The sequence below is a fragment of the Micromys minutus genome, assembly GCF_963924665.1.
Source record: "Micromys minutus genome assembly, chromosome: 25".
NCBI classification, from domain to species: Eukaryota; Metazoa; Chordata; class Mammalia; order Rodentia; family Muridae; genus Micromys; species Micromys minutus.
The window spans coordinates 4,856,000-4,879,522 of NC_137960.1; the positions used below are offsets into that span (position 1 = coordinate 4,856,000).

The 23,523-nt window shown below is 43.9% G+C and overlaps 1 protein-coding gene across 2 annotated transcripts in view; it reads left to right on the forward strand.

The window, feature by feature from the left end:
• The window catches only part of MAPK14 (mitogen-activated protein kinase 14), a 55,266-nt gene that overhangs the window by 9,422 nt on the left and 22,321 nt on the right, over positions 1–23,523 (forward strand). For both annotated transcript variants that reach the window (XM_080937563.1, XM_080937564.1), the window contains exons 2-3: positions 12,513–12,642; positions 13,845–13,903. In XM_080937563.1, coding sequence (XP_080793689.1) covers positions 12,513–12,642; positions 13,845–13,903 — 189 coding nt within the window. The remainder of the gene's footprint in view (positions 1–12,512; positions 12,643–13,844; positions 13,904–23,523) is intronic.

Consider the following 23,523-nt stretch of genomic DNA (forward strand, 5'->3'; position numbering starts at 1 on the left):
CTAATTACAATCCCAGGAGCTCCAACACCCCCACACAGACATACATGTAATACACATGAAATTTCTAAAAACTGTGATCAGTTATTTCTTTGTATCCCTAAACATCAAACGTGTAACATAGGGTACTTGGCCTGTGGGTGTTCTCAGCAGAGGGTGACACTTTGTTGTGGGTCTAACTGGGTATTGTATATTTAACAGCAGTGTTGTTCCCTAATCTTAAGATTTATAACAATTTCCCATTGTGACAGCCAGATTTGTCTTAAAAGTGGTGCCTTCTGTTGGGAGGGTTGGGGAAATTAGTCACCTTTAATTAAAAACGTTTTTGCGCAACTGTACATATTTAGAATAGTTGGTCTTGAGTAAAAACTATAGACTAACTTGAACACTGTACCTGTCAGCAGAGAGGAATGCTACACATTCTTCGGGGTTTCTTCAGCATGACCTTGTTATCTCCAGGAGCATTGTCAGGGTCCCAAGCTTGCTGTGGTTAGGACAGCTTACATAGATTGTGTGTTGGCCATGTGGATTGCTGTGAGTAAATAGTGAATGTGAATGACTTTTTTTTTTTTTCCTTAGGGCTTGTAAATGCTTCTGGAAAGGAAGCTTATTGAGGATGTTAGCATTAAGTCCAAATCTGAAAGTAGTGCGTTCCCAGTATCTCTGGTGTTTTCTTACCCTTTCTCCTGCCATCTTTCAGCAGGTAGCTTTTTTTTTTTTTCAGAGTTCTAAAGACACACGTTCAGGCCACCCAGGGCTGTATAGTGAGACCCTATCTCAAATAAAATAAAAATGTTAGGAAAGCGAGAGGATTTCTTGAACACACAGAAAGAAGTGGCAGTGTTATCAGTTCACATGACCCAGCTTGTTCTTGGCACAGGTCAGATGGATGTGCCCTCGCTGGCAGGAACACACGTGCACACTAGCTCGGTTGCATCCTGGCAGTCCTATCGCTGCCTCTGCCGGGGTTACAGGTGCGCCGCTACTCTTAGCACATTTGGAAGGTTCTTGTTAACATTTTAGTCTTAAAAGTATTAGATAATAACAGTGAATTTTTTAGTAATCTGTGCGTTTCAGTAGTAACAAAAAAAATAGCATTATTCCTGACTTAGAGCCTTCCATTTACACTTATATTTTGGTGTTTTCTGAATTACCTGTGGTAATGCTTGAAGGGTTCTGACACGGCAATAGCTAATTCTGTATTAGAATTTGTAATTTTTAATATTTAATGCCGTACTTTATCTCTTTATGTATGTGTGTGCCTTATGTATGTTCACAAGTTTGTGGGGAGGCTAGAGGATACAGTCTGTCTTTTCTCAGACAGGGTATCATTGGCCTGGATCTCTAGTTAGGCTGATTGGCCACCAAGTCCCAGCAATCCTCCAGTCTCTACTCATACTGGGGTTACAGGTACACACCACCACACCCAGCACCAGTGGGTAGAACTCGGACTCTGACAGCCCTGCTTTGTGTTATCCTCAAACTTCTTCAAAGCACTCTGTTCTGATAGCCTGTGTTTATCTTTGGGTAGTTTAACCCTTCATCATCAGCATCATCTTGTATCATGGCTCATTCTCAAGTGTGTATCCATTTTGTGCACATTGCCATACAATAGTTGGGACCCCTCTGTTGTGCTAAGGTGTGGTGGCACAGACCAGTAATCCCAGCAGTCAAGAGGTTGAGGTGGGGTGATTGTGATAATGCTATTGCAAAAAACTAATAATGTCTAATCTTGTGAATTCTGACTCCACTGAGATGTACAAGGTTCTATAGCACCCTACCTTCCCTGATTAGGTCTTTTTTTCATTGATTTATTTTATGTATATGAGTACACTGTATCTGTCTTCAGACACACCAGAAGAGGGCATCAGATCCCATTACAGATGGTTGTGAGCCACCACGTGGTTACTTGGAATTGAACTCAGGACCTTGGGAAGAGCAGTCAGTGCTCTTGACTGCTGAGCCATCTCTCCAGCCCCATAGTTTTTACTTTTTTAATGATTTATGTTTTGGTTCTGTGCATTGGTGTTTTGTTTGCATTATGTGTATCTTTTCCCATTGCTTTGATGACGTACCCTGACAAAAATATCTTGAAGGAAAAGGATTTCTGTTGGTTCACAGCTGAAGAATGCAGTCTATGGTAGGGGAGTCAATGCGACAGGAGCCTAAAGCAGCTCATCACAGCCAGTCCAGTCAGGAAGCAGAGGAATGAGGTCATGCTGATCCTCAGCTCCCTGATGGTATGTCCAGGATCCCAGCCAGGGAATGACTGGGTGTTCCCAGCTCAGTCGGTGTAATCAAGATAGACCCTCATGCCCAGTGGCCTGTCTCCCAAGTGAGTCTAGATCCTGTCCAGTTAACAGCACTGACCATTGTGGGGGGAGTGTGTGTGTGTGTGTATGTTTATACACACTTATGTTTAACTTTTGGATTTTTTTGTATTGAAGAAATTTGTTGATACCTATCATTCCAGGCTCACCAGCATGTGGAACAGACTATTTAGAAATAAAGAAATAGACTAGAGAACTATATTCACATAGTGTGGACATAAACACAGAAGTGGTGGTTGTTTGTGCATTATAGTATTTAGAATGGTTTCTTTTTTTCTTTTTTAAGATTTATTTTATGTATGAGTACACTGTCACTGTCTTCAGACACACCAGAAGAGGGCATCAGATCCCATTACAGATAGTTGTGAGCCACCATGTGGCTAGGAATTGAACTCAGGATCTCTGGAAGAGTAGTCAGTGCTCTTAACCACTGAGCCATCTCCAGCCTGAATGGTTTCATGGAGGAAAAAAGTATTAAAAGTTCTTTTGAGAGCTAAGAAGACTACTCAGTGGGGGAGCATGAAAGGGAGCGGACAGGAGAGAATATCATGTAAGCAAACAGATGTGAAGAGGGCCAGCCTGACCTAGCTGCATTTCTCAGCTGTGTTCAGAGTCACTTAGGAGTCAAGATGTAGGTCTGCTTTCCCTGGTAATTGACCTATGTTCCTGACTAGCAGAACTTCTGTATGTAGCAGAGAGCTGTTACCTTGACCTGTACAGTGGAAGGAACAATACTAAAAATCTGTTTGAAATGTTGACTGGGATGGATTGGAGGAAGAAAAGGTGCTGTTCTGATACAGTCGGCTGCAGTTTGTCTGCAGACACTTCTGTCTTTCTGACTCCTCAGCCTTTTCTATTCTTGAGGTCAGCAGTGATCTGGTTTTGGTATGTTTATTATTCTTGTTTTATGATCAGGTCATGACTAGATTCCAAAGATAAAAGATAAACCACAGCTTCTGCTCTCTCACAGACTGGAGTAGGAAACAAGTATGCAGGGGAAAGGTGGTGTTACTTCAGTCTTTAAAGAACTAGTTACAATATATTGCCAATTGTATTAATTCTCAGGTTCCATCCAAGACTCCTTGTTCAGTTGAATACATGTACAGTTTTAGCTTGTGGAAACTACAGGTATCCATAGACTGACATATCATGGAGGATTTCAAGGATGCTCAATTACATTTAATAATCTTCTTTTTTTACTGTTAACTTCAGAGATACACTCAACTTCAATGTTCTCACATTGAAGAAAGATCTAAAAATATTGAGAGTTTACTATGTGCTGGAAACCACAGGTACAGACTTATTTTATAGTTGGATATTCATTTCAACTTAGAGTATTTATTTAAAACTATCTTCTGGGGCTGGAGAGATGGCTCAGTTGAGAGTTCATACTGTTCTTGCAGAGGATCCAAGTTCTGTTTCCAGCACCCATGTGGGGAAGCTTATGGCTGTGACTCCAGACTCAGGATTCAATGCCCTCCACAGGCACGGTACTCATGTGCACAAGCAGACACAAACATCACTTTTGTTTATAATAGAAAGCACACTCAGCATACTAACTTGAGCCTCTTCACAGCATTTTGGGCTAGCCAGGGCTAGCGATTCCCAGTCTTACTACTTCGGAAACGGGTGTGTCAAAGCTTTGTTTGGGATCACCTACTAGTAATTGTCAAACTAGCACTCATATTGACTACTGGTTTGTTTTTCTTTGTATTGCATGGTGTACGTTTAAAATTGCTAAATGGAAATTTCTAGATCAATAAAATATTCTTTTTTTAAAAAAATTCTTTTTTGTGCATTGATGTTTTGCCTGCATGTATCTCTGTGATGGTGTCAGATCCCCTGGAACTGAAGTTATAGATAATTGTGAGCTGCCATGTGGTTACTGAGAATGGAACCCAGATCCTCTGGAATCTCCCCAAATCTCTCCAGCCCAATAAAAAGATTCTTATGTAGAGAAATACACCAAAAATACTAGCTTTGGGCTGGAGAGATGGCTCAGTGGTTAAGAGCACTGACTGCTCTTCCAGGGGTCCTGAGTTCAATTCCCAGCAACCACATGGTGGCTCACGACCATCTGGAATGGGATATAATGTTCTCTTCTGGTGTGTCTGAAGACAGCAACAATGTACTTATACATAATAAGTAAATCTTTAAAAAACAAAAGAAAGAAATCCTCTCCCCCCAAAAACCCAGTAAGTTGGAGTATTAAGTCATAGTGCCTCAAACACATCTATTCACCCAGTGTCCTGCCTTAGCCCTTTAGTGTGTGAACACATGGCTTACTGGTACAGACACTGTAGCTGAACATGGGGAGAATGTCTGGCTGGTTCACCATCCAGGAGAGGCTCACATTAGAATTTCAAGTACTTTGGTACTGAATGCCTATCACGTCACTATTTTAAAGGGGTATAGAACAAAGTTGGAGAACAAAGCTAGAGAGCATCTATAGTGTGAATAAAAAACTAAGATGTTCTGCTGAAGCAGAACTTAGTTCCTTCTCCTCTACTGAGGACTGTCCTTGGTGTGGACTGTAGCAGGAATGAGTTGCTGCAGAAGGAATGCTGTAAGTGAGGTTTTACCTCTGCAGAAGGAGTAGGCATATCTAGCCTGTTGCCCACAGGCTGCTTTGCAGACCATGTGCCTCAGGATAGCTATGAATTCCCAACATATATAGATGACATCATTATACCACACTTCTGAAGACTGGACACCCTTGCTCTGATACACTTTGGCATTTGGGGTCAAATAGCTGTTTATAATCCTCGGCTGTTGTGTCTGCTGTAGGATGCTTAGCAAGCAGCATCCCTGGACACCACCAGCAACATTTCTTTGTAAGACTTGGTTGTGACAGTCCAGAATGACTTGGATCTCCTTTGGGGAACAAAATCACCCTTAAAAAATTATTTAATGTATATGAGTATTTTAGCTGTCTGCAGACACACCAGAAGAGGGCAGAGGACATCAGATCCCATTACATTACAGATAGTTGTGAAGGGAATTGAAATCAGGACCTCTGGAAGAGCAGTCAGTGCTCTTAACCACTGAGCCAGCCATCTCTCCAGCCCCCCAAATCACTCTTTCTAAAGAGCCCCTAGGGGAAGCCTGCACAGCAGCCCCATACAGAGCCTTAGAGGACAAGCACAGCAGATGAGAGAATCCTTGGAAAAGGAGCCTCCAGCCTTCATCAGAGGTAAAAGTGACTTTTAGGCTGGAGAGATGCTCAGCAGTTAAGAGCACTGTCAGCTTTTCCAGAGAGCCTGAGTTTGATTCTCAGGACCCACATGGCAGCTCACACCCATCTGTAATTCCAGTTCCAAGGAATGTGACTTTCTCATTTGGCTACTACATGCACATGGTACACAGACATTCATGTAGGCAAAATGTGCGTTCACCTGAAGAAAATTTAAAAGCAATTAGAAGAGACTTGCTGTGGCCCATCTCTTCACTACATCTTTCAGGGAGACAGCCAGAGCCACCTTGCTAAATTGCTCCCCAATTCTTGACCCACAACAATGGGAGATAATAAATCAGGTTTAAAGCTCCACATTTTGGGATGATTTGTTACTCGGCACAAGATAATACCATAAGTACTGTCATAAAATGTCCAGCTGTTACATAAGGTAGGAAGTGCTGTACATAGGGAAGTTATCCTGTAGAGACATCAGTCTTTGTGTTAACCCATACTTAGTTTGTAGCACAGAGGTAGAGCAGAGATGGAGCCTAGGAACTGTGGCTATTAAAGCTCTTTCCATGCTGGTAGTGAGGCCATAGTGACTTCAGTGTAATGTGGTTACTTGGTTATTTTGCATTTGAAGTGAGTTTTTATGATTACTTAAATATTTGCTGTTGAGGTTTTGAAACAGTAAAATGAAGGGGTGTTTTTAGTGGTGCACTGTAAGGAGGCTTTGGAATATAGACCCTTTTATTAAAGGCATAGTGAGAAGGGTGTAACTCTCCAAGTGCTGCATATACCTGTGCTGGAAGCTCACCCTTCTGGCTGTTAGCAGAAGACCTATACTCACTATCTAGACCTCTGCACAGGGCCGCTTTGGTCTTCTCTAGATCAGTGGTTTTCAACAGAGGGGACATTTGTTCCCCTGGAAACCACATTTGGGGGGGGCAGAATCTGGGTGTCATGGCATGCACTTGTAATCTGAGCACTGGGGAGGCACAGACGGGCAGATCTTGGGTTTGCTGCCTACCTAGTCCAGCCTAGTTGGTAAGTTCTAGGCCACTGAGAGAAGAGATCCTTTCTTAAGCTACCTTCTCAATGTAAAAGAACCAGTCAACCAGTGCCAAAATAGTACGGGTGTAGTCACTTGTTGAGTGGATTTTAGATTTCTCCCTCTGAGCTTTCAGTTTGTTTTTTTTTTTTTTTTTTTTTTTTTTTTTTTTTTTTTTGATGGTTTAGGGGTTTTCTAGGAGCTTCTGCTTTTGGAAATTTATAATTTAGGGCAGAATGCATCATTTTTTTCCTTTCCAAATACTGCTTTGATAGGGAGAGGAAACAGCATTTTAGTGCATAGAGTTGGGACATCAGCAGCCTATGCTGGAGGGTTTTTAACCCACAAGAACTGTGTCTGAGTAATTCCTGCCTGTCTAGTACAATGTAAGATATATTTTAATGGCAGTGTGTGTCCTCTATGGTAAAAATTAGTATGTTGTAATGAAAGCATGTGATTAGGGAAGAAGCCGTGAGATGTTCACTGTGAGATGATGTTTCGTTATGTGTGCGAACATCTGGTGCGACTGCATCAGTGACAATATTGCAAAAGGAAAATTCGAAAATTATTTGGTAAAATAAAAAAATGATTGTGATTTAGGAATGTAGGTCCCAGATTTACACATGGTGATTATGTCTGTGTACGTATCATTAGAAGGAAATGTAATTGCTATTAACTAGTAGTCTCACTAAGTTGAAAACATCACTCAGGGACAGAACAGCACTGTGAGTCATGTTTTTCGCTCTACTAATGGCCTCCTTGAGAGATGGACGCTTCCTTTAAAAAACAAAAAAATCAGAGAATAGAAACATACTGTTCAAAGAAGTGTAACAAGTCTTGGATACATTAGATATTTTTTTCTGTATGAATACAGTATTTCCCTATGATAAGATCATTTTCTGCTACTGAAACTTGTTCTTTTGCCCTCAGTACTTGAAAGAATTCGGAGTCTTGCTCATTTCTACATGTGTGAGACCTGAGGGTATACTAGACTTTAAACTCCTGCTCTTGAAATCCTGGTTTTCCTGTGACCAGGCTGCAACAGATACAAACTTTGAGCCCTACTTTGTGTCTGTGCCTGTGTTTTGAGACACAGTCTTACTCTGTAGCCAGATTGGCTTCTACCATGTCCTTCCACCTGTCTCTGCCTTCCAAGTAGTAGGATTATAGGCATGAACCACTCACTACTCCCAGCTTCAGAAGGGGGGAAGAGGGATCTTTTTATGTATATAAGTACACTGTAGCTGTCTTCAGACACACCGGAAGAGAGCTTCAGATTCCCATGTAGTTGCTGGGAGAGTCAGAAAAAGAATGAGAGGATGTGAATGAATAAATGAATGAATATGAATCTTTACATGCTCACATTTGTGGATATCAGAGGACAACTTGCAGGAGTCAGTTCTTCAGGCCTGGCAGCAAGGTCCTTTTTTACCCTCTGGTCTTTTCTTTACCTGCTGGACCATTTCACCAGGTCTCGATATATATGATATATATATATATATATATATTTAAACCCAGGGTTCTGAGAAATGTTTAACTGTCTGTTGGCTGTTTAATTGGGCATTCCTGGCATCATGTGCATTTTGTTAGCCCAGTCTTATGACATCAGCTATCATACTTACTGGTTTCTTTTGTATTCATAAAATAGCAGGATAGCTCAGTGGTAGAGCTTGCACGCCTTTAATCCAAGGACTGGAGAGGCAGAGGCAGGCACATCTCTGTGTGTCTAGGGTTAGCCTGGTCTACAGAGTGAGTTCCAGGACAGCCCAGAGCTGCACAGAGAAACCCTGTCTCCCAAAAAACAAAAACCACAGAAACCTATCAACCACAAGTGGTGACATGTGTCTCTAATCCCAGCACACAAGTGATTGGCAGGAAGATCATAAATTCAAGCCAGTGTAGAAAATTTAACAAGACCCTGTCTCAGAATAAAACAAACATTAGAAAAGGGCGTGCAGCTCAGCTTACTGACCAGTGTTTGTCTGGCGTGTGTCCAGCCCTGAGGGAACTGTTCAGTACCATTGAGGAGCCCTTTGTAACATGACGGTCAGGGAAACAGATGGACTTCTTGTCCTCAACATACCCCGGGCAGATGGCAATAGGAGTCATTATTAATGTCTGATAATTGAATTTTACAAAATTAGAGTTTTGCTAAACCTTCCACTAAAAGCTATTACTTTAGATTATATACAAACATTATCTTTGTTTTATATATGTGAGGTTGATAGAATTTAATTAACTTCCTCAAGAGTAAACCGTTATTAAGTGGCAAAGCTAGTATTAAACCCTCATAGTCTACCTCCAGAGCCCAGCCCTTGTTTAACTATCTGGTGGGTGGTAAATAAACATATACTAATCATTGTGATTATTGGGGACTGTAGGGTCCTGTGCAGCATCTGTCCTAAACTGGGTGGCTAGAGGAGGCAGAGGGTGGAGCCTACTCCTCTTGCTCTGGAGCTGGCAACAGAAGAGCCTGGGTGGTGATCATAATGGACAGCTGTTCTGCTGTTCCACTGAGCTGAACTTGTAGGTGTGGTCACAACCTTCTGACCTTCCCTGCTCCCCACAGGCTCCTCCTAAGGGGAGAACAAAGTTAGAAAGGTTTCATGAGGCATGACACTCAGGGTGGAAGTTGAAAAAACCACATCGTGTAGGGGCCATGGTCATTTCCTCTGTAAGCACACACTGGTAAAGGGAAGGTTGTCTGATGGGCTTATGGAGATGAAGGGTGAAAGGCTGAGAGTGCTTGCCTCTGGTGGGTAGGTACCTCTGAAGGGGTGACTGTGCCCATACTTGAAGAATAAAGATTTTATGGTGAGGCGGGGTGAGGGTAGGGGAGAGGGAACTAGTAACAGCAGGTCCAAATAGCTTACGGAACTGAAAGAAGAAGCCAGCACATCCAGAGTAGGCCTGGCGTGGGGGAGGGCACGGCCGTACAGGGAGACTACTGACTGAGTGAGCTCTGGGACCTGGTCAACTCATCTGAAATTTACAGGCCGTGGTAAGAAATGTGCATTTCATTCTGTATTCCAAGAAAATTCCTTGAGTTTAAAATAGTCATTTATTATTTTGGAATTGTGTGAGTCTGCACATACACGTGTGGAAGTCAGAGCTTGTAGGGTTGAACTCGGGTTTTCTCATCTGGCTTAGTGGCAAGACACTCAGTGGAGCAAGTGTGATGCTCAAATTTGTGGTTGGAGCAGTTGAGTCTTTTTCCTGGAATGACAGGAAGAGGACAGTTGTGGATGTGAGTTCTCCATATTTATGTATTTTCTCCTGGGCTGCCCACCGTCATGCTGCCTAGAAAAGAGATTTCGAGAGAAGATGTGCTTTGAGGGTTTTATGGTTTGTAGATGGCATTTAACCTGAAATGGTCAGTTTTGTAGTTTTCTCATCCTTGTGCCCAGACAGCTGACAGGAGTAGTTAAAGGAGCAGAGGGTTATGTTCTCCATTTCACAGGGCTCACTGTGCTTGTCTAGCCTTACACTGGAGCGGAGCGTCATGGAAGGGTAGCTTTGGGTGGTTCTGTACCTTAGCAGGCAGACATGGGACAGAAAAGATAGGGTGTCCAACCCAAACTATCTACAGCTAAGTTCCACCTCCAAAGTAAAAACTACAACCTTTATCTTTGTTTGGTGTGAAGGGATGTACAGGGTGTGCATGTGTCGTGGTGGGTGTAGGGCAGAGGACATTTTCTAGTTGGTTTTCTTCTTTTACCAAGTTCCTGGACTCAAACTCAGTTTGTCAGGCTTGTGTCCTCATTCACTGAGCTATCTGCTTGTGCCCTCCCACCTGCTAAAATGTTAGGATTCCCTCAAGATAGACATGGTGGCACAACTGTGGTTCCAGTGTGCAGGAGGTGGAGGCAGAAGAATCAGGAGTTTAGAATTATCTTCGGCTATAGAGTGGTTTTAAGGCCAGCTGGGAGCCAAGTTGGAGGTAATTTCCTGTTGAACTGTAACATAGCTACAGAGGAGGTCATAAGGACGAGAAGAGAGAAAGTGGCACAGGACCCTCCCCTGAAGAACTCCATTATCAGGAGCTTAAGTAGTAGAAGTACATGATAAATAATAGAAGTAACTATAAGGGGAATCAACTAAAGGAGTGAATGAATATGGAAACTTTCTAAAGCCAGTAGAGACATTAGTATGTAAATAGTTCAGTGGTAGAGTGCTTGCCTACCATTCACGTCCCTGGGTTCAGTTCCCTGTCTGTTGATGTGTGTCTTTCTGTACCTGTCTCTACCTCCCCCCTCACTCTCTCTCTCACACACACACACACACACACACACACACACACAAGTTGAGCCAGTAATACTTGCTGAGAAGACGTGGGACGGCTCCAAAGCACTGTCAGCTTTGATCAGAGGGTGTGTGTACCTTGGAGCAAGAGAGACTGTGGGGAGTGACTGAGGGCAGCTGGAGATGGAGCTGCATGGACCTCCCTCTCGAGGAAAGGGGAGGAGTGATTGAAAGGCTGAGAGAAGTCATGAAATCGTTTCAGAATAGAAAATGACCTCGTGACAGGAGTCACTGTTTTAGAGTGTGTTTGCAATTATGTTCAGAAGTAAAAATTTTGAAGCAGTCTGATTGTACTTTTTTTTTTAAACCATGGTAATTTAACCATGGTAAGCCTTAGGTATTTAGGTGGTTGAGGTTACCCAAGATTAGACTTTATCCAAGGGAAGGGTACACGGGAGCAAGCAGTTAGGAGGCTGAAGACAGGAGAGCTGGAGAGAGAAGTGATGAGGTTAGCAAGCTGAAAGGCTGGAGGGGAAGTCAGTGCTGGGGAGAGATGGCTGAAGCGTGACCCTGCATGAGGTGGAGTTTCTGGAGAGGTCAGGAAACAGGACGTTGGATATGCCCTCCAGTTGGATGATATAGTTGCCAAAAATGTTGTCAAAAGTTGGGGGTGGAGGGGTACTTTTTGATAAGGACGGACTTTTGGAGGGTGATGGAAAATTCAGGATTTGGAGGGTGATGGAAAATTGATGGCTCTTCAGGATTGCTAGCAAGGGCTTTGGAAAAGAAACTGGAAAGTGGTCTTGCACACTTCAGAGAAGTGCCTGTGAGAGAGCACCCTCTGGTGACAGCACTGTGAGAGAAATGTCTGCCACAGCTTACTGCCACAGCGGTAGAAAAAGGCTGGGAAAGGAGGCTGAGAAATTCCAAGAGTGTTATCACAAATCAAATGGATGGTTAAAGAGTGAGGAGCCATGTAGGTTCGGGGGTGAAAGGAGGACTCCTGAGTAGGGACAGACTAGTGAGGGAGAGTCTGCACCAGCCAGTGCAGTGCTGCAGTGTCGTGGTTTCATGTTGCTGCTCGTCCACCTGGGTTTATTTGGTGGTCACTGTGTGCAGCACTATTGTGAGAGCCTATTCTCCTCTGTCACTTCTCCACACCCAAGGGCTTCCTGCTGTGTGTGCGCCTCAGTCTCTGGGAAGTGGCCAACACCTGGAAGGGCTCATTCTCCTGGAAGCACCGTAATTCATGGGGCCTTTACTTTGACCAGCATGTAGTCTCAAGGTGACAGAGGCCTGGGCACGGGTACATACAAAGATTACCAGTGTGTTGGCTTCTGCAGAGGCTGCCGCCTGGTTTCATGAAATTTAGTAGGACACAGTCACACCCATTTTATAGGCTCATATTTGGCTGCTTTCAGGCAACAACTACAAGCTGAGCAGTTGTGTCAGAGACCTTACCTGGGCTTTGGAGAATCTAGAAAATGCTTTCCAGCTGTTGATACAGGCAAAAGAGGACAGAAAGAGCATCTTGAATAAATAGCAGCCATCTCTGGGTGGTGGTAATGAGTCCTTATAGTCTTTATCTCGGTTTCTGGTTTTACTTTTTGTGTCTTTCCACAACTTTAATTTGAAAATGAAATAGCCTGGAAAGTATTAAAAATAGTATCTGGATCAGTTTTAATGGTGGGCTTTTTTGCTCTTCCTCCTTAATTAGTGCTGCTTTTGATACAAAGACGGGACATCGTGTGGCGGTTAAGAAGCTGTCCAGACCCTTCCAGTCCATCATTCACGCCAAGAGGACCTACCGAGAGCTGCGCCTGCTGAAGCACATGAAGCATGAGAATGTGAGTCGCTGCGCTCCTGCGCACACTGGAGCTCTGTGTGCATTGTGTGCACTTCCGCCAGTTCAGTCACTGTCCAGATGGCTCCTGCTGCGTGAGGGCACCGTGAGCCTGACGGACTCTCTTCCCAGAGACGGCACTACTCCAGGATCTTAGGAAGCATTTGCTTTCCTATTTTTATTTAGTTGGTTTCTGTGTGTTTGCCTACTGGAGTTTATGTGCACCATGGGGTTCAGTACCTTGGAGACTGGAAGATGTCAGATCCCTGGAACTGGAATCACGGGTGCTTGTGAGCCACATTGTGGGGCTGAGAACCAACCACTGCTTGTCACTGCTGAGCTATGTCTCTACCCAAATACCTTTTTTTTTATGTATCTCTTTGTTTTGTGGTTATGTATATGTGCGTATGGATATAAACAGACAGCTTGTGGGAGTTGGCCCACAGTCATAACTCCTGTTCTAGGGGATCAGATGCCCTCTTCTGGTCTCAAGTGAGCACTGTGCACTCGTGGCACACACATATAACATGCAGGAAAAACATAAAATGAAACATTTTTTAAAAATTGAAGATGGATTTTTTTAAATTGCTAACTATTTATACATGTTTGTGTACGTGTGGGGGGTTGTGCACATGTGTGCAGTGCGGTGGAAGGAGGAAGAGGGCCTCGCCATCTGGATTTGGCTCTGTCGTCGCAGGTGCTTTGAGGCCCCTGATGGGATGCTGAAAGCTGAACTTGTGTTCCCTGGAAGAATGAGTCATCTTTCTGATGTCGAACGATGACTTTCTGTTTATGTGCATCGCTGCATACGGAGCTTACTTACCATCTTTATATTAAGATGCTCGGGTTCTAGCAGTTGAGAGGGCCCCCCCCCCCATACTTAGATAGTAGTGTTTGTCGTCTGAAACACTAGTGGCCATGTGAACAAATTTTGTGATATTATGTGAGTGATAAGCCAGCTGTTGTGACTCGAGTTTGTAAGCTTTTGGTGAGTGGCAGCAGGAAGACCTGGAGTCCAAGTTAGCCTGAGCCATATGAAATACTATCTGCAAACCCCCAATCCCCCAAAAGAAATGTTAGAAAGTATAAAACAAACACAGTCTGGGTAGAGTGGGAACACTGACACGGGTGTGGTTGCACTTTGACTTAGAGGCACTGTAAGAGGACCATTACTTCCTACTATTTGATTTTTATGTGTTCTTGCAGGTGATTGGTCTGTTGGACGTGTTTACACCTGCAAGGTCCCTGGAGGAATTCAACGATGTGTGAGTGAATCTTTTGCAGCCTCAACTAGAGGATGGGGATGAGCAGCCCATGGAACTGCTCTGCAGAAGATTATTCTCCACCTATTCTGAGTTCTTGGGGGAGGGATACATCAAGTGAATATTATGTATGGCGCGTTTAGGGCACAGAATAGCCCATCAGAGCCAATGATGAGTCCTTACCAACGTTCCACAGAAAGGGAGGATAGGGAATTTCGCTTCCCCCCCCCCCCCCCATAAATGCCAGCTCACATAGGTGTTTCCTTCTTTAATCCCTCATGGTGGGGGAGGTGATAGTGAGGCTGCATGCTGGTTATTTAAACACTTCTTCCAGTCTGGTGCCTCCTAAAAAGTAGAGCCTAAGAATCCCAAGAAGCACAAGGAGAGGCCAGGAGAAATAGAACAGGGACAAAGGGAATGATAATACATGGGTGTATTGGTGAGAGCCCCTGTGCTGGGAACTGCAGGGTGTAGGCAGCCCTACAGAATGCACCTCAGATGGGGTTCTGATTGCTCCTGAGGTTTGCTCCATTGTTCACAAATGCCCTCACACACTGACACATGTGAGAGCAATATAGCAGGTATCTTGTGCAAATCTAGCTTCCCTACCACCCTAGCTTTCCTAATACGATTAATATCCTGTATTTAATGATCAATTTGACAGAATCCAGAATCACCTGGTGGGTCTATGGGACTGCCCAATGGGGCTGGAGAGTTGTCTTGACTGTCACTTGGTGAGGGACCATTCCCTAGGCAGAGCCTCTGCAACTGTGTAAGATAGAGAAACGCCAGCAGAGCAGTAGTCTCTAGTTCATCAGTGCTTGCTTGCTGGTGCAGTGTGATGAACTGTGCACCAGAGCATAACCATCTCCCTTAAGTTGCTTTTGTCAGGGTGTTTATCAAAGGAAGAGGAAAAAACAGTGGCCCCACCCTACTTAAGAGACACGCTGTGCTGCTAGCGGGAAACATCCTAAGCACTGTTGCACATTTGGCCTTGTTGGGATTCTCGCATTCCTACGTGGAAAGGATGTTTACTGTAAAAGTCAAACTGTAGGTTGTTACTGCTCTTCCCTAACTTCCTGTATTAGTAAGCCACCTTTCTCTACAACGTGACCAAAGAAATTAGCTTATGTAAAGAGAAAAATAGGTTCCTTACCTCCTGGTTTCAAAGTCCCACATCATAGTGGGACGAGCCCATGGCTTTTAGGCCTCTGGCAGAGGTGCCAGGTAGCAGTGGTAGAGAGTGTCGGCACAGCAGACGCCACTCACCTCATGGCTAAGGAGAAGAGGAAGGACCAGGATCCCATGTTCTGCAAAGCCACACCCCTGATGACTTAAGCCTTGCCATGTAGTGAGAATTTGGATTTTTTTGCTTCTTCCAAAACAAAACTGTCCTTCTCAGAAACAGTGTAAGAAGGTTGTTGTTTAGTCCCAGCTGTGGGGCCCGATGCTGGCGCTGACTGTGATCTGCCTCCTACTCTAGCGTAGTTTTTCCAGCTGCAGACAGTTTCTGCGATTGTGTAATGTTTAGATTCTGGAGGCTGTTTACAAGGTGTATAAATGCTGGGACCCCAATGCTAGGGTGGTGTGTGGTTGTTGTTCAGGGGAGTTAGTTTTGGTTTGTTAGTGGTCGTGCTAATGAAAAGCCAGAAGAAAAAATTATATTGAGGGATATCTCTCTCTTCCTCCCTTCCCCCCTCCCTCCTTCCTTCCTTTCCTGTCTACTGATAGGTGTACCCAGGGGATAAAGGGTGGAAAAAAAAGAAGAACCCACAAAGTAGCAAAGACAGACTGCATTGCTGCCCAGAGGTTTCCCTGCTTCTGTAGCACCTCGGAAAGGAACCTTTGACACAGGGTTGTGTGGAGTTCTCACCATCCACACTATATCAGCTTTACTCCTGATGCTCCCAGTGCAAAACCAGCTTCTCGACACTCTTGCAATGTATGTCAACACCGTTTCGTTTGTTCCCACAAAACAAGCAGGCAGATACATTTGCTCTCTTGTGTCGTGTTTATAGAAAAGGGGAAAACAGAAGTGAATGCAGAAAGATGGAGCAGGAGAGGAGAGGCAGCAGCAGGTTCCGACCAGCCGAAGCTGCTAAGAACACATGCAGCAGGAGGGGGGGCAGCTTGGCCCGTGTCCAGGAACTCAGCCATGTTAGCTTGACCTGCAAATGGAAGTGTAGGAAGCAAATGGAAAGGGAGAGTGGCTAAGAACAGTGACAGGCTGTTCCTGGAGACCTGTCTCAGCACCAGAAGAGAGGCTCCACCCACACAGGCTGAGCAGACAGACAGACAGCCCTGCTTAGACAGTCCATGGTTAGAAGAGGGAATTGTGGGGTCTAAATGAGAAACAAATGCTAATGCATTCTTTGTGAATTACTTTGAGAAACATTGGCATTAGGTCTGAATGTTAACCTAAGTTTTTAGTGAGGTACACTCAACAACAAAAAGATTTGTGAACTACAAGAACTGGCTTTTGGTTTAATTGAGCATTCTGGAATGAAAAGTGGACCTGCTTTTCCTTCATTGAAAGGGCACTAATGAAGGCTGATGTCTATTTGAAGGGGTAAATTTTATTGGCTAGGTTTAGCCCACCCACTACCAGAGTGTCTCCCCAGTAAACAAAGTTCTATTCCTTTATTACAGCTTTAAAGTTGCAGTCAGTTCAACAGTGCAGAGGCTTCTGTTTTCTTTTTACCTCCATCTGGGTTTAACAATTTGTTTAAAAAAAATTATTGTGTGTATGTGTGGCTGTGTGCATGCATGTATGTATGTATGTACTATGTACATTCCTGATGTCTGTGTAGGCCAGAAAAGTGTGTCACATTCTCTGGTTAGAGCTGTGGGTGGTTGTAAGCCACTGCGTGGGGTCCTGTGCAAGAGTAGCCAGGGCTCCTAACCCTGGGCCCTTCCTAGTCCTAGCTCTTGTTGAGTACTATGTCCCAAGTGCTGAGTACCTGCAAGTCATGAGAATAGTGGTGAGCCTGGGCATGCTGCAGGGAGTGCTTCATTGCTGACTCTTTGTGATGTCGATAAAAGTTAGCACCCTTCCAGAGCAGACCTTATTTCTGTATTCTCCACGTATTAAACACCTTCACACAGATAACGTGAGTGATGTGCACTGTTGCTCTCCTGAGCCCTGAAACCATTTGTGTTCACTAACTCAAAACTGGCGAGCATTCAAAGACTAAGGCTGCCCGATGCTTGGCAGGTTCCAGTTCTGAGTGTGCATTTCCCATGCCAACTAGCAAAGTTGGAATTGCCTCTCGGGTATGCAGCTGACTTTTGATTGTGCTTTTCCTGAGTGTGCATTTGTGTTTCGGTTACCACTTTTCATCATACAGTTCACATTTTTGCTTCATCTGTAAGACCACGTGTACCTTCAAAAAAGGAACAGTAGACTGTTTGTTACTAGCAATGTGCAGTCGGGGTGACTTGGGAAATCTAACTGACTACTGTGTGACGTGGCTGGGCACGATGCACATTTTACAGAGGCACAAGTGGGAGCTCATTTGATCATTCTTGGTGTTCTTAGTTATTGCCTACCATTCAGTGTATAGATATCGTTGCTGTGTGTCCTGAATATTTACAGATGCAGGGAATTTCAGTAGATGGTATTACAGTCAAGTCTAAAGAGCTGCGATTTTTCCCAACCTTTGCTTTGTTTTGTTTGGTTTTTTTTGTTTTTGTTTTTGTTTTTTTTTTTTGAGACAATTTTCTCTGTGTAGCCCTGGCTATCTTGGAACTCACTTTGTAGTCCAGGCTGGCCTCAAACTCAGAGATCCACCTGCCTCTGCTTCCTAAGTGCTGGGATTGAAGGCATGTATCACCACTGCCTCACAGTCTCTCAAACATTCTTAGCCAAGCTGCCTTAGCTGAGTAGGCAGGGGCTAGTTTTAGGACTTTTGGAAACACTTTTCTCAACTTGAATGGGTTAAGTGGAAATAAGCTCCAAAGTAATTAACTCTTCATTCTACAACTTTTTGTCATTAATATTTTTTCCCTTCCTGTTTTTTTCCTTTTCTTTGTTTCATCCATTTGAGACAGAATCTCATTATGTATCCCTAACTGACCTAGAATTCCCAGAGATCTGCCTGCCTCTGAGTCTCTGCTTTATATTTATATTTATTAGTTTATCTTTGTGATGGGAATCTCATATATCCCAGGATGGTTTTAAAATGACTGCAGAACCAAAGATGGACTTGAACTCCAGATCCTCCTGCTTTTTTTCCCTGGTTCTGGGATAGCTGCCGTGAACCACGGTAGCTGGTTTACGCAGTGCTGGGCATAGAGCCCTGGGTTTCAAGACTGTTGAGCGAGCACTCTACCTCCACCAGCTTAGCCATACACAGTCCTCTGCTTGGTCCTGAGGAGACTCCAAGGGTCTTACAGTCTGCTGTGATCTAGAAGATGCACTGTAGCGTTCGTTCTCAGCAACTTCGTTTTAATAAAGGCCAGTGAGCATTGATCACCAGGCTGGCCTTGCAGCTGTGGAAGAGGAGCTTGAACACCCTGGTTCATTTAACTAGAACTGAAGGCATCAAGTCAGAGTACACTTCTGAGTTTGCTTTTATTTTGTTCCATCTTTGAATATCTGCCTCTGCCAAACACAGTTCTCTCATCCTTGAGAAAGACAGCAAGCATATTCTCTAATCATTGAGTTTAATTGATCACATAGTGTGCGGTGTGGTAGGTTTGAAAGGCCCAGCATCGTCTTGCTCTTACACTCTGACCTTGTGTGACCCACTTTCCACTTGGGTCTCTCTGCCCTTGTATTCTTTCTAATACAGACAACCAGCCATACCCCAACAAAGCCCCTGCCTGCTCTCCTCACAGCCTGGCCTCTCTCTGCACTTGCTGATTGGTTCTCTTCAGTCCCATACAAGGGTCTCCAGATCAGAAACGTGTTACCCCTAGCTGAGCTGTGATCCCCAAGCACTGTCTGCCTTACTCTGCCTGGGGCTGTGCAAATATTGTCACCATATATTTGTCTGTTTTTCCTTTGCCTTGTAAGCTCTGTTAGAGTGGGTGCTTTCCTTTATTCCTGATGGTTAGTGTTTGGAGCAGAAGCAGGTGTATCTGCGGGTATTATTTGTAGAAGAAACGAATGCAAGTCTACATAACACGTTCTAGGACAGCCAGGGTCACATAGAAAGACCCTGTCTTTAAAACACAGAGCAAACTATCAAAAAACATGTCCCACTCAAGAGGCTGAAACCGTAAAATATGCAGATGGTCTATGCTATTAGCTGGGGTTTTAGCAGCATCTCAAACATACAGAAGACTTGAATGTCAACTGACACAACACTGATTTATACACGTAGCATCTCAGATTGTCAGATGATGAAACAGATCAAAACCTTTATTGTATATGAATGTGAACAAAACTGCTTCCTTCTGGGTGCTCTGACTTCATTTCCTGTTACTTATCCAAGGTCATACCTGGCACCACTGTGTTCTTTCGTATGCAAGACACCAAGACGAAGACTATCTCTGCTTCCAGTTGCTTGTGGTCCCCTTGCTCTGATCATTTCCACTGTGCCTTTCCCTTATCTAGACTTAGTGTCTTCCACTGTTCTGTCCCCCAAGCCCACCCAGCTCTACATACCTGTGCATGGAGAGGCTGTTCTCCTACTGTCTGAAAGCACTCTTGGCACTGTCCTGCCTTTCCTCTGCCAAGAACTACGGTTGTCAGAATAGTGTGCCCAGACTGGATGATGCAGTGGCAGAGAGGACACCTTACTATGTGCTTCACAACAGTTGTTGTGAAATAAGCTTGTTAAACTTCCCTTGGGGCTATTGGATGGTTCCTCTGCCCCTTTGATAGAACACTGGTCTAATGGTATTCGTGCCAGATAAGCTCCTGGGCACACACATTGCCAGTAAATCGTCTTACTAATGCTGATCTGAGTTGTACTGAGTCGTCATTTTAGTGCCCTTACTGGCCAGGCACTGCTCTGGATGCTTTAGGTACTACACAGAGCAAGACTTAAGCCTGCTGGCCTCAGACACTGTACACTCCAATAATAAGGAGCTTTTAAAGAAGGAAATTGGGTTGCAGACTACAGTACTATAGCAAAAACTGAAAGAATAAATTGGGAGTGTAAGCCAGAGGGGTGACCTGGCTTTAGATAGAATAGGTTGAATTCCTTTACAACTAAAAACAATTCTATTATTTATTAGTAATGTGTGTGTGGAAGGCAGAAGACATCTTTAGAGCCTTTTCTCTACCTGTACAAGGCCTCCAGGGGTTGAAGCCAGGTCTGCTGCTTACCCCCTGAAGCAGAAGACTGCATTCTGTGTGGGAGCTAGAGCAGGAAGCCAGCCCCATGTGCAGCTGAGAGCCAATAAGGAAGTAGCCGCTGAGGTCAGAGGTCTCTGGGCAGAGTAAAGGGCTGGAAGGATTCTTTCTCACTGAATGAGGGAGAAGTGTGATCATTGGTGGTTAATACTTGTCAGCTCCTGCTGCTGTTTTAAGCCCTGTTCAAATCTGGCAGACATGCTCTGCCTTTTCCTAATGGCTTTCAAATAGCCCGCAGTGGTGGAGACGCCAGGCTATAACAAGAGGTTTGGTTTGGTTTTATTTTGAACGTTCTTTGAGTGTGCTTTAAAAAGCATGAAATGGTGAGAATCTTGACATTTGGTTGTCACTCAAGCAAGACTTAGTAAAGTAGGCTCTGGAACAGGGCAGTTTAGAGCCCTGAAGATCATCAGTCCTGAGTCCCACTTAGTGCTGGTTGAGAGACATGTGACTTGTCACTGGATGCCACTGTCCCAAGTGAGGAGCAAGACTGGAATCCAGCCGTGAGTTGTCCTTTTGGCCTTCGGCTTACAATATAATCTCACTTAATCTTCTAAAGAGGAGGCAGTGGCCAGCTTTGTCCGTGCAGTGCACTCCAGCCTTCCTTCATTTGCTTGAGGAATTTATTCTTCAGTCCAGTGACAGTTTCAAACATGTCTTCTCAAATGGCTTTAGTACACTCTCCAGAATCAGATACTGTAGAGACACATGACTCTCTGTGGTGCCCTCCAGTTTATCCATTCTGCTTTAATGGTACTGGGGTTTTGAGTGAGTTGAATTGCACTAGTACTTCCATATCCTGCTGATTTGAGAAGTGGCTTGCCTACCGTAAACAGTAACTGTGGTGCTTGCTCCTGTCCTATGTTGTATGATTTGCTTTGGAATTCCTTCTATATGAGAGCTGAAATTTGATACTTGATAGTAATGGCTTGATCTTGGACCTTGTAGAAATCTCATGAAATGATTAGCTGAAAGAACTCAACCATAAATAGTGCTTTTAGTGACTAGGAACTGTACAGTATTTATTATTGTATAAGTGACTAATGGTACTTAGATGGTGGTTTGACAGTTTCATCCTCCTTAAAAATGTTTGTGATAAGTGCATCAGAAGTACTGGGTCCACTACTTAGATCTCCCAGATCATCAGAAACAGTTGTGGGTGATAGGAAGGGGACTGAGAGTTACGCAGGGGCTGTGTATTCTAACTGTCTAATGTGTGATGGTTGCGGATGCATGTGCACTGTGGTGTGGAGGTCAGAGGACCGCTGTGGGGAGTTGGGTCCTACGGATTGAGCTCAGGCTTCCATGATGAGCGTCATCACCCCAAGTCATCTTAACAGCTGTGTTCAGTATTCTTAACATTTATCAGATTATATGCCAGTTCCTGAAGCAGGTGTTAGGTTGGGTGCCTCTAAGCCCAGCACTCAGGAGGGTAAGGCAGAAAGAAGAATGTCAAAGGCAGCCCAGGTAAATAGTGAGACTCTGTCTCACTAGCTCCAGGAGTGTGGGTACCTCAGTTGTAAAGAGTGTCTGCCTTAGATGCACAAGGCGCTAGCTCCTCAGCACCCCCAACATGTAAATAACTGGGATGAGGAGGAGACAGGCTGTGTTCTCGATAGTCTTCATTAAAGATTGAAGAGCCGTTAAGGAAATTATCTAATGGTAAGGTACTCTTGCTTATGGTGACATCTGTAAAAGGTTAAAATTGTATGAGTTAATGTTCACGCCACAGCATGCATGTGGAGGCCAGAAAACAACTTGCAGAAATCATTTCTCTCCATAGTGTGGGTCCTGACCATGCACCTCGGGTCATCAGGTTTGGCAGCTGCCTTTGATTATGTTCTTTGGGGCTCAGACTATCACGCAAATCAAAACTACCTTGATTTTTTTTTAAGTTTTTTTTTTTTTTCCCAAAAAGTTTATTTTACTCTTTTTGGGGTTTGTTTTTTTGTTTTGTTTTTGTTTTTTTGTTCTTTGTTTTTGTTTTTGTTTTTTGGGGTTTTTTTTGTTTTGTTTTTGTTTTTTTTTTTGTTTTTGTTTTGTTTTTTTGAGACGGGGTTTTTCTGCATGGTCCCGGTTGTTCTGGGACTCACTCTGTAGACCAAGCTGGCTTCAAACTCACAGAGATCCACCTGCCTCTGCCACTTGAGTGCTGGGAATAAAGCCACCACCGCATGGCTACTCTTTATTTTTCTGAAGAATTATTTTGTTTGTATGTCAGGGGTGTGTATATCTGTGCATGAGTACAGTGCCCACAGAGGCCAGAAAAGAGCATTAGGTCTTCTGGAGCTGGAGTTAGGTGGTGGTTGGTAGCCCAGCATGGGTTCTGGGAACTGAATTCAGGTGCTCTCAACAGCAGGAAGCACTTTTACTGATGAGCCATTTCTCTGGCCTCTTAATTTATTCTTAAATTATGTGTGAAGTTCACCTTTTCCTTAAGGCAATGTAAACATGTGAGTTTTAGGAAAATGGCTAAAATCTCACTTTAAAGTCAAAACTAGGCCAAGTCCCTCTAGTCTTCATACAGCAGTCCTGATCCTCGTGGGAAGAGGAGAGTCTCCTGCCCTCACTCACAGAGTCAGCCTCAGGGTTCTGTCCTGCTCTCTGTCCCCTGCTGTGCTGGAGTGCAGCCACACCCTCGCCTTACTCCATAGAGCAGGACTGCCTTGTCCCTCCTTCCTTTAAGGAAAAGCAGGGTATTGCCAATAAGCCTTTTGCTAGTCCTTTTTGGAAAGGTAAAATTGCACTTTGAAAATCTTAAAATAGCACAGGATTCAATGGGGTAAAATGATGATGGGATTGCAAATATGTGATCATTTATTATGTGCACAGTTAATTATACGCTGTATTTCTAGTGTAAAATAAGAAGACGGAAGGGCTGGGGATGTGGCTTGGAGGCTTGCTTAGTGTCCTGAAGCATTGGGCTTGACCTTGAGCATGGTTATGTTGCTGTGAAAAGCCAACTAATAGGAGAGCATTTGATCCGGGGCTTCTTACAGTTTTAGAGGGTTAGTACATTCTCATGAGTGTGCAGGAGCTTGGGCCTGGTTTGGGCTTTTGAAACCTCAAAGTTTACCCCAGTGACACTTCCTCCAATCTTAGTCAGAGTTACCTTCTATAATGACACGCCATGACTCAAAAGTAAGTTAGGGAGGAAAGGGTTTATTTCACTCACATTTTCTTTTCTTTTTTTTTTGCTTTTTTTTTTTTTTTTTTTTTTTTTTGCTTTTTATACAGGTTTATATATTCATCTCTCAATCAGCAAATCCTCTACACAGCAAGACTGCATCAAATAGACAAAGATACAAACTGCCCTTCT